General features: G+C 41.6%; 1 protein-coding gene across 1 annotated transcript in view; it reads right to left on the reverse strand.

Annotated features, from left to right (window-relative positions):
- The window catches only part of CDHR3 (cadherin-related family member 3), a gene marked incomplete at its 3' end in the record, with an annotated part of 39,034 nt that extends 31,391 nt beyond the window's left edge, over window positions 1-7,643 (reverse strand). Inside the window, exons 1-2 of the mRNA XM_009877990.1 lie at window positions 7,598-7,643; window positions 3,702-3,904 (exon numbers count right to left, since the gene is read on the reverse strand). Of these exons, the coding sequence (XP_009876292.1) occupies window positions 3,702-3,904; window positions 7,598-7,643 (249 nt within the window). The remainder of the gene's footprint in view (window positions 1-3,701; window positions 3,905-7,597) is intronic.
- Between the last annotated feature and the right edge of the window lie 4,402 nt (window positions 7,644-12,045).

The following is a 12,045-nucleotide window of genomic DNA, read 5'->3' on the forward strand; positions in this document are numbered from 1 at the left end:
GAGGAAGCCATGCAGGACACAAGGACAGCTTCACCATTTCTGTGAGTCAGGAGCACCGGGGGAAGATGTTTGACTTGCAATAAGGCGTGTGGGGGCAGGAGACCGTAGTCTAGCAGGTACCAGCCCCTTCCTTGTACAGGCTGTGTCTGAGAGAACACTTGTAAGAAACCACTGAGAGAAGGGAGTTGCGCAAATACACTGTATGAGAGGAGGATGAGAACTGTTTAGCGAAAATGCTGAACTAAAAGAATAACATAGGCCTTCAGGTTTGTAAGATTGATAGGGCAAACATTTGCTTTGTTGTATTGGATTTTTTAAAAGGCTTCCAGCTCTTAATACGGAATATGTATAAGCAGAAGACTGACATTCCATGAAAAAAAACATTAAATACACTCATTTTGGATTTAGGATGAAGTGCAGAGCAATAGCAGCATGCTGAAAGCTGTATGCTTCAATCTCCACTGTTGAAGCTAATAAAGAAAGAAGATGTTTCCTTTCTTGGACAAGAAAAGAAAAGGTGACTCTTAAATTTGCTGTGTAGTTTAAAAAACGTGAAGCTTAAACACAGTATCAGGGTGCTGTGGAACTGGAGAAGGAGAAGATCTGGAGCTCACAAATGTGATAAGGAATGTGTCAGAGTGGGGGAGAGGATGCAGAAGGAAAATGATGAAATAAAACTTTGATTTTAGATGAGATGTCATGGCCAGAGGACAAATACCAAAGTGATGTCAGCGCAATTAGAAGAGAGAAGCCAAAATAGAGCCAATTAGCAGACAGTGAGAGGAGAGTAAACAGAAGCACAACTGTTTTTTGTGCCTTCTGGTATGTAAACCAGCTGCTCTCTGGAACCTTGTGGATCTTTTTATTACAATATTGCAGGAGTAAACAACGGTGTCCTGGGTGATCCTCTTCTCTCCTGTATTGTACAAATAGAAGTTTCCCATGAAAGTGATGCTAACTCAGGTAAAACACTCTACAAAAACTTGTAACACCAGTGGGAATGTCCAAAATGAATGTTTGCCCAAGATCTAAATACAGTAAACAGGTGCAATTAATTCAAAATCAGAAACTGTCCAATTCTAAAGCAGAAATGTGCTCTGGGGATTACCCCTCCAGTTTGCAGCCAAATATTTTCATGGGTGGTGTAACTACAACCAGACTGCCTAAATACACATAGAATCATAGGATCATTAAGGTTGGAAAAGACCTCTAAGATCATCTGGTCCAACTGTCTACCCAACACTACCATGACCACTAAACCACATCCCAAAGTGCCACGTCTATATGTTTTTTGAACATTTCCAGGGATGGTGACTCCACCACTTCCCTGGGCAGCCCATTTCAATGCCTCATCCACGCAATATCGTCCACCCTCCTTTATATAGAGACCTTGCAAGTGAAGATGAGAATGTAGATGGTCTCTTTTTAGCTTGCTTTTGAAAACAGCTTGCTACTAATGTAGGCTGTGAGCCACAATTCACCTCTCCTCCAGGTAGGAGTAACACAACTGCTAAAGACAGCACTGTACACACCTGAAGCAGCTGCAGACTTCATGAAAAGAGGTTTAGAGTCACCTCATAACTGTCTATCCGTCATTCCACCGGAGAATTTCACTGCTCCCTGCTCCCTGCTCCCCTCTCCACTCCTGGGATGCAGAGGGAGAATTAGTAACAGCGTGAAGGTAGTTTCAGGCAGCAGTATGTTTTCATGCATTAAACACATCTCTGCCCATGGGATTCTTCAAACAAGAAGGGAAGGAGGAATGAGCAGGGCTCATATCACAGAAACTGTGACTTTCTCAGAAATCTCAAAATATCAAGAAATTGGAGATTGCCTTGGCTTGCTACAACAGCAGTAAATGCATAAATAATTAGAAGTAGCAAAGCTCATCAAATAAATGAACTAAGAACTATCACGTATTTATCCTTGCCTTATGAGTTGGAATTAGCACTTGACTGCTAACTTGCAGAATTTGTATGTAGCTTTCTTTGTGATATTCTCATGAATGGTATGAATGGGCCCAACCTCTTTGTTCCAGTCCCTTGAGGGAGTTAGGAAACCCTGAAAACAGCTACAGTTCAAGCAAGACATACAGAGGCTCACAGGCCATTCTGGTAACAGGGCTGTGGTACGAAATGAATTCAAACTGGCACTTTGGAATAAGCTGTCTCTAACCTACACCTTTCTTGGTCATTCATTTTCATTTTTGTGTCACTCTCTGCACTGTTCTAGCACAAGAATTTCTCCATCATCCCTGACGTGACAAAAATCAAGGAGACCTTTTCTCTATCTGCTGGGTTATTTTTCCTCCAGATTAATTTCTCAGTCCTACTCAACAAGTAGCTACAGAAAAGGCTTTTGCTGCACACCATAGGGATGGCAAGGGACAGGAGCAAGCAGGAATAAAAAAGGGTTATGTTTTGCAGCAGAAGGGATAGCTTTAATTCAAAATGCCAAAATACAGCCTAGAAGAGAGTCCCATATTACAAATTCTGCCAGCAAAGACAGCTTAAGGGATGTATATGTTTCCTTCTGCCTGTTACATCCCCTCAGCTGACCCAGTTCAGGAGTTTCTGCAGCCACATCCTACGCTTCACACGTGAAAAAAAGGCTTTCTTGGGAGTTTTTTTTGACTGTTGCACTGATCTAGCTGGGAAGCACCTAAAGAAGCAGCAGAGCTGGCATGACAGGGCTTCAAACTCAGCCAGGATTTGGGAGCATGGGAAGAGCTGCTCCCTACGCTCAGGTCAAACTAATGAGTTGCAACTGCCTGGGATTACAGTCCTGCTTTCCCCAAATTTTCTCCCAGAAACACCAGCAAAGAGAATGAGAAAAGAGCCCTTGTATCAGTTCTGTGAAAACCTTAACTTCCTTTGCAACACTCAGAAAAATGTATTCCAGTTAACTTTTTAAGACACTGCTCAGTGCCTGCCAGTATCTTTTAAAGACACTCTTCGGTGTCCCTGTTCAGGCTCAGACATACAGGTGAGTTACAATAGGATGACAAGTTATCATGCATCTGAACACTGATTGCTAGTGACATTTGTTAGCTAATACTTGCTAATTTAACCAGCAATGAAAATTAGCCTGAAGTAATAGAAATTATTTTGCATTTGCCATAGGACAGCAGCACACAATAGACAGAAATATATCGCAGATGTGTGGAAGTGTGATATCTTCTTACCTCAAGAAAACTTCCTCGTGTGTCATAGCCTTTGTTCAGAATTAAATATGACTTTGATCTGACTCAGCTTATTCTATTTTGGAAGTGACTCGAAGTCATTTTAATTCTAAATGAGAGTGGCCAAACAGAAGCTGCATGTGGTTTAAATAAAACACTTGAAATTCACAATGACTTAATATAAATTAAGTTGGAAAACTATGGACAAATCCTAAAAACAGAAACAGGTATTATATGTCCTTTTTCACCTCCTATTTTCCAAAAATTCCTACTTTTTTCAACCACAGAATGAAAGGAATTATTGTGACAGGGTTTTTTTGCCTAGATGCAATTAAAAATTATAGTCACTATTGCTGTTCATTTGTCATATCTATTACAACATGTTCAAACACTACCACAGTCTGCGTTTGCAACTCTTTTCTGACTAAAAGATGAGATGCTAAGCACTGTCAGTGCTCAGTATTCAAAGAGACATCAGCCTACATGACTGAACATTGCTAGAGCTAAATGTAAAACTCACCCTGTATTCAAGATTTCCTTTTGATTCAATATCAAAAGCCTCTGTAAGAGGATTTGAATTTACTATGGTAGGAAGTATTGCAACGCCTTCAGAAGACAATGGAGAAACTGTTACATTAAAGGTATAAACTGAAACACCAGCTGCTGCATTTTCTTCAACGGTGCTTGTTGCAGGTAAGCCCTTAAGCAACTGGGTTCTTCTTCCTGCAAGATGAAAATGAATGTAAAATTACTTATAGGAATCTTAGGCTAGCAGGAGCACACAGCTTTTGCCAAGAGCTGCCATTAACGAGCACAAAATGGCCCAATTCTCTTTTTCCTTATGAGTGGTGGCATTGCACATTAGTAAAACCAATGCTAATGGTAAAAGAATCAATCTTTTATCTGATTCATACTACACTGTTGTCATCTAGAGGCACTATTGTTAAAGTAGTGTTGTTACTGCATCATTTGCCTGCATTCAGTAAAGAAACCGAATATATTTCTATCAGTTCATTTCATTCTCTGTGCTAATTGCTGACCCTGTGCACTAATCACATCAAAAAGAACATTCTATCACACCTAGATGTCAAAGAAGCAATCTCTTTTTTTTTGGTGAATTATGCTGTCTGCAGCACCTCTCCTCCTTTTTCTCTCGTCTTATTCTTTCAAGGACAACCACGTGCACACCTGGCTGGTGAGTAGTGTGAGTTAGCAACAACTTCAGGGGCTGTGCTGTTGTGTCTTCTGCTTTAAGCATGGAAGAGCAAACTTCAGCCCTTAGAGGAGATGTGGGCCCAAACTCTATGGTTCAAAACTGCCTGGAAGCAGCACAGACTGCTGTGGCATCCAGCAGCTTTGCATGACCTCCTAGCTTCTCCGTCAGACCTCTGGACTCCCCAAACCAAAATCTTCACTTGCTCTGTCATTTAGCTTCTGGGTTTTGTTATTTTTAAAAAGGCCTATTGTGCTTTATTTCATGAAGAGTGCCTAGAAAACATAAATCAGGACAGCTTTCAGAGCATATCCTGAAAAAACATCTTAGTAAGCTCATATCCCTAAACAAGCAACGTACCTCAACTTGAGACTACGGCAGGGCTGACTGTTGCTTCGAGGGGCTTTGCTGGTTTTTCCAAAACACCAAGAAAGCTGTCTGTGTTCAGCCAAACCCCTATCCACTGTGTGCCAAGAGGGAGGCAGATACTGCTCCCTCAAGCCCCTGACCAGGCTGTTCATACACCACCAATTACTGTAGCAAAATCACCGTGAAGTTTTTATTTTTGGTGAGCAGCCACAAAGTAAAGAGGTGCTGCAGAAAACTAGTCTGTGGCCATTAGGGCTGCAGTATGTTTCCTTTTGGATGCTTGGGCTCAGGCTGGAGCCTGGGAATGTAACACCAAGGGGAAATCTGCTGCCTTGTAACGCCTCTGGGGTGTGGGACAGAACCGCCTCCCTCAGGCCCTTCTCATGTGACTGGGGAAGGACAGTCCACACCAGCTACTAAAGAGTCACTCTAATGGCCATTCCTCCAGTGGCAGTGGGCTTTTAAATCTAGAGGGGTAGAGTTCAGCTCAAATGCTTTCCAATGACATTAGAAAAAGCCTTAGTGACGTTTTCCCCAACCTGTGAAAAAAATCTTGTTTTCCTACATCTCTAGAAAAATTCTGAAGCATTTTAGGAATAGCCCACGTATCACCTTCATGTGATAGACATTGCTCCTCTTACTGGCCTTTCACATATCTGTTCCCCATAGGATCAGAGAAGGCTTAGCATCCCAGGTTTTTGCTAGGTGAGAAGCAAAACTAATAGCAATAGATGAGTACACAAGACAAAGCATGGGATCCTACAGTCTTTCTTCTTCCTGCATCCCACCCCAGGAGGCTCTTCCCCTTGCAGTGTTTCCTGGAGCACTTCTTAGAGCTGAATGCCTCCGTCAGACACCTTCCGTCAGACACCTTCAGTTCTTCCTCTTGCAGCCTGCAAGACTCACTGCACTGTGGGGAGGAGAAGGAAGGAGTACAGGAGATGTTGTTCATCAAACCAGCCATACTAGGCTGTGGTGAGAGAGTTTGCCTCTGGCAAGAGCTTTTCTGATCACAGGGGCTCACTGGTAAGAGGCAGAGCTGAGGCACTTTCCCAGAGCCTCTCCACAGCTGCATGGAGGTTCCTACACTCCCACACTCCAGCTACAGCAAGTACATGGATCGCTAATCTGGATGTGATTACTTTGACATTTATGGAAAAAAAGGTCTTGGAGATTCTCTGTGGGTGGGTGAGGTACAGGCTGGGATGTGGGAGACTGTGAAGTGGGAACTGCCTGTAAGAGCTAATCTGAACAGGTCACACAGACATTCCAGTAGGACTGAGTTCAGCTGAGCTGTTACTGGTTATACTAACTGCTACTGTTACAGGGGAAGCAGGAAGACTGAATCTTTATCAGTGTTATAGATTCTGGAAAACAGCATTGACAAAAATCACCCATGCAAATGAGACTGAGCTGAGAGGGGCTTCTGGGAATATATTTTGATAAGTGGAGATGAATTTCGAATATAATCTCTTGTGGACAGTACCTGATGAATCCAGTTCCCTCTGCAAGACACAGTTCCTTAACGAAAGCTATACATAAAATCAGTGAAATAATTTGTAACATTTAGAATTATAGAAAGGAGTTGCTATTTTTATATTATTGCTAAAGATTTCATTCGTTGTTTATTCAAGATTTGTCTTTCTAAATTACAAGTTCTGACTTCTTGCTCTTTATTTTTAACGGAAATTTTTGGTACTGCAACTAAACATCTTCTTCCAATTGATTTTACAAAAGCACTCCTTCCATATTAAAAAGTTCTTGCTTATCTCCTTACTTCAGAGAACAAAACATGCCTGAAGCAATTTAATACATTATTTATCAGAATTACCAACCCCAAGCACTGACAAATGCTGAATCCAAGACAAAGCAATCAGGACACTGGCTTTGAGAAGCATATGTATATTTAAGCCTTATTTATCTGTGATTTGTCAGTCTTTACAGTGTGCTCAAGACACACCTTCAAGCTTTTCTCTCTCCACAAACATGCAGGTTAGAAAAATGCTGGTTCTCGGGGAAAGCTGAGATTCACAATGCATTGTCCTGATCACAGTTTCGGGGACATCAGGAAAACCACCAAACACTGTCAGGTTCCTGAGGGCTGGCAGAACTCTTTCAGTTCCTTGAGAGCAAAATGACCCTACATGAGCAGCTATTTCACTACAAGCAACACCAAATGCCCCATGAGCCACACAAAGTGTGGTTTGAATATCTGCTTTACATTGCTAATGTGCACATATTCATAGAATAATAGAATGGTTTGAGTTGGAAGGGACCTCAAAAATCATCTGATTCCAACCCCCCTGTCATGGGCAGGGACACTTTCCACTAGATCAGGTTGCTCAAAGCCCCGTCGAACTTGGCCTTGAACACTTTCAGGCCGAATCTCCCATGTTTTTGCACTGGGTAAAGATAGTGATACTACCTTACTAATATTCTCCACAAGTTTCCTGTTTTGTCTTGTTTGGTTACTTGGTTTACTTCATCAAAAAGTAATGTTACCAGTATTTGGAAGGAGAATACTGGAGTATTAATACTGGATCTTGTTTCTTGGAGAGCTGACCTCCTTTCCCACTCCAACACTGTCACACTGAGCAGTAGCTGTTGCACACAAAGTGCCTCATCCAGTAAAGCATCTTAGCAAGGAGTGATATTCTCTTCTCCATTATTCTGCTGTAACCACAGAGCCCAATCTATTTCAGTAGGAAAATAATTGTTACTTGATTTTTTCCATCCGTGTCTGATCCCTAAGTATGTTTTATAAAGCTCCCAAGAGAAAGTAAAACAGCCAACAGTGTTCTAATTTTAGCAGCATAATGAAATCATATTCTTACCAGATACTACTCCCAGCAAAATGAGTAAAAGGAGCATGCTCTTCATAGTCTTTGCAACCCTGTCGTTCGTGTTCCCAGGATGAAAACTGAAGGAAGATCATGGCATGTTTTCCCTATACATCAGCTCCACCTAAATTCTTCCTCTTTGTCATGTTGTGAAGTGAGAAACAAAACAAAGGACTCGTGTCTCTAAGGGAGTTTCTAAGCACTGTCAGCTTGTTTGCTTGTCAGGAAACTGCTCCTTGCTGACACTCCATGCACAGACCTGGGCCACACTTGAGAAAACAATCGTAAATAGTCTTTTCACTGCAATCATCTTATTTATTGAAGCATTATGAAAAGAATCTAGTATATTTTAAACCTGGAAATACCACGCTTCTTTCCTTGCTCTGGCAAATGAGGTAGTCTCTTCACACACCAAAATCAAATACTCATGCTATTCCACTTAAACCAAGAACCTGAAGTTTTCTCAGTTCTCTGGCTATCAGAGAATTACTCAGACCACACACATCTGCATAAGTGGAGGCGAGATTGCAGCATATGTACATGATGAAGCTAGCTTTGCTGTAGCTGTCTCAGGAACAGCATGGACCACTATGCAAACGGCACTGGCTCCCTTAGATTAGGCATTTATCTAGCTAGCCCACAATACACCCATCCTGGGTTTGGTGTTGTGGTTTTTTTTAAAAAAAAAACAACAGCTAGAGGCAGCCCTATTGGTTTTCATGGAGCATGCTATAGAGATCATACTAATACTGGAACTGGATGCATCATAGGTGCATCAGCATCAATTCGTAGAATAATTTAGGATGAAAGGGACCTCTGGAGGTCATCTAGCCAAATACCCTGCTCAAAGCATGTTTAATTAGATCAGGTTGCTTGGGGATTTGTCTAGCTAATTCTCAAACAGTTCCACACAAACTTAATAGCTTTGCCGAGAGACAGAATTTAGAAATTCAGGTTTAACATAGCTCTGGAGAAACCGCACTGATTTGTGAGCTAAGCTAGCAGCTCTAGATGGTTCTGCGTGACACTCTACAGCTCTCCCAGTGAAAGCTGTTCAGAAAGTTGTTCAGAAAGCTCTGTCTCATGCTCCCATGTTTTGTGTAGTATGAGCACATTAACTGAACATGCTGAACATGAACAGCTAGTTTAACGCTGGTGCAGGCATTGCCTATGCTTGCTGCATGCGCACCTTTAACTATCGCACATATGAGCCCTGGAGGATTCTGCTGATATAATGAAACTGGAAAAGATGCATCAGTAAAACCTCCTGATTGGAACTGAGCCATACTTACATATCAGATACTGGCTCGGAGAAATATTCATTTGATTGTTGATCTGCATCTATATTGTAGTGCTTCTAGGGCCTTGGCAAGCTCAGATGCACACTAGGTTTAAAGCGAAGGTGGCCACACCACATCATCTGGGAGCTCACATCACATCAACCTGTAGTACTGAGGATGATAATCTTCTGTTGCCCCAGGAAATGTGTGCCTAGACTTTATGTTAGCAAAAAAAATATATGGAAAACCTCACCCTCAAATGACCTGCTTATGCTGATAAGGTATTAAAGTAAATGTATTTATATTGGTAAAAAGTCTACCCTATCCCTTTACCTACCAGGTAGTTGCGCACCCCTTCATAAGTAGTTCTTGGGTCCACAAAAACCTTTTGATCTGACTGGACATTTCATTAAGATGAGGACTGTGTGCACATGCAGGAACCAGGCTTGTACATAAGGTTGTGATCTTCTACTAATTATCAGAACACTGTTTTAACCTTGAAAGAACTATAGAAACACCTGAGCTAAGTTAAAAGTAGCCAGTCTTTCAGATACATGTTTAAATTTTTTAGTATCTAGCTTGGGTTATAAGAGTGTTCCCACCCTATGCTCTGAACAGCCAAGGCTTCTCCAGAATTCAGAGGTCACAATTTTTGTCCTTTATTTTCTTTCTCATGTTTCTTAGGCTGTTCTTGCGTTTTGGTGTTTGCGTTTGTGTTTTTCTTTTGAGAGAGTGGTGGATGGTTTTGGTGTGGGTTTTTTTTTTTCCCTATAAATACATTTTCTAACATATTTGTTTTGTCCTTCTTTCATCTAAGAACCTACATAGATCTGCTTTCAGCAAGAGTTCAGTGTCCATACACATAAATCAGACTTTACTCCACATATCTTGTGATAGAGACACCATAGAGGGACATGGGAGACATGGATGGCAAAGGCGTCTGGAATACACACGTGCTTGAAATGCCAGCCTTTCCCCAGCTTCACTTCGAAGTGCAACAGATAATTGTTTCAAGTGCTACGTGAATATCCATGGAGTAGTTAATTCCTGTTTTCTCTCTAAATATGTCTCCAGGGCTTTCAGGTAGTCGCTGTTCAGACTCATGGCTCAAGCGTGTTGCGAGAAAAGACTCTAGAGGTCTGTAGGGAGACACGGTGGGGGGGGGGGGAAAGTCAAGTGTAGCACACAGAGGGGAGAGTGAGAAGGGCACCTCATATGGGTGGAGAGAGTATAAGCAGAAATGGCTCTGGCTCCTTCCTTCAGTCACTGCCAGTATCTCTCAGTAGCTCCCTTAGATCCCCTTTTCTTACATTCCTCTGCTGAGTGGATTTCTGTGGTTCTCTGATTCATAGAATCACAGAACCATAGAATGTTAGTGGTTGGAAGGGACCTCTAGAGATCATCTAGTCCAACCCTCTTGCCAGGTTTTGAGGAATAGAGTGAAAAAGCAGGAAGAGCTAAAAGAGAGCCCCAAACAGGTGAAAATCAGGTAGAAATAAATGTATGCATATAATCAAACATAGAGCTGGTTAGGAGCAAATAATTTAGGCAAAGGCAAGCAAGGCAGAAGTTCCAAGGTGAGGCTGGCAACAGTAGCTCTGCCATTGCAGGAAGGTCAGGAATGAGATTCCTGGGAATATAAAGCAGCTAGATGAAGAGAGGTCAAGATGGTACAAGCAACAATACCACCAGGGAGTGGAAATAGAGGAAAGAAAAATTAATCTGAGCAGATGAAAAGGTCAAGGAACAAACTGGGGCTTTAATCATTTCTTGGTTTTCAAGATGGTTTGAAATCTGGGCATTTTAGAGCAGTGCAGAAAAAGTGCATTTCTGAAAAAATGTCTTCTGGGTTATCAGATAAACTGAGAATGTGAGGAAGATGCTATATCTTTCAGGAAATTACAGAACCTTGTTTCAAGGGGAAAGACCAACAGATTGGAGTGAGAGAGACTGCACTGCTCTTGAGTTGGGTTGCAAAGAAAGAACATGGGAAGTGAAGAGTGGGACAGAGCAGAACTTGATGGACAAGCTTTCAGTTGCCTATCCTCAGGAAAGTGGGATATTTTAAGAGAGGTCAGTTTCAGAGAAGCAGTCTACTTGCATAACAGTAGTCTACTTGCATAACAAAATGTGCAGGTTCAGGGCATTAATCTTATTTTCTGAGTGTTTAAGTCTCAATTGACTTCCAGTCTGTCAACAAGAGAGAAATGTTCTCTCACTTCTCACATGCATCAGAGGTTCAAGACATAATTTTCCCATTAAACGCTATTTCAGACAGAGTAGTGGCTCTCTTCTGCTTAGCCAACCCACAGGCAAGGAGTCATTTTGCTTTGACTGTGATAATAATTCACCAAAAATTCAGCAGCCTAAGGAGAGTTTTCACGCACCTGGTCCAATCTTAGTTCAAGAATCCTTACTATTGTTATTTCGTTAATTAAATTACCTAGACTGTCAGGTTTTATTGGCATCTCCTTTCTCTTTAAGCAGGACAGCTTCTCAATCCACTGCCTAAAACATTAAAACACTTCCTTAGCATCCCACACCAAAGACTTATGCATCATTTCATTTGATTTCTCAGCTAAAATCTTCCTCTACCATTTGCGAAAGACAAGAGCAAACTAATAATCATGAGTACTCCCCTGGCTACCTTAATTTCACCTAAAGCGATCCCAGTTTAGCAAGGTTAGTAACATATGCAATTATGCAAAAGAGTCCCAGACATATACCTGGGCCGTCTATTTTCTAGCATTGACTTGTAGACACATAAATGCACTAGTCACCTCCCTGATAATTAACTTGAGGTGTCTGTTAATAAGAAGTGATTCCATCACACCAAAAGGTTTTTTATTTGTGATCCAGATTTAAGGAAAGAACAGTCTAAAGTCTGGATGAGTATACACAGAAGTCCCAAAGTGTTGCTGTTGTCAGTGTTGAAAACAAGTTCTTCTACTGCTCCAGCACTTATACACTGGAGGGATGAAAGCATTTGCCAGAGAAGGAGCCTTTCTTTTGCCACAAAGAATGTGAGCACTTATTTTAGGAGGATTGGGAGTATGTAAAACATTAAGACAGGGGAAATTGTTCTGATTCTTCCCATTCCCTCTGTTCCATCTTGACAAATGTGGACTGAGGCAGGCAGATGATTGTGAGGACATAAGTTCA

This window comes from Apaloderma vittatum, unplaced genomic scaffold, assembly GCF_000703405.1.
Source record: "Apaloderma vittatum isolate BGI_N311 unplaced genomic scaffold, ASM70340v1 scaffold6411, whole genome shotgun sequence".
Taxonomy (NCBI): domain Eukaryota; kingdom Metazoa; phylum Chordata; class Aves; order Trogoniformes; family Trogonidae; genus Apaloderma; species Apaloderma vittatum.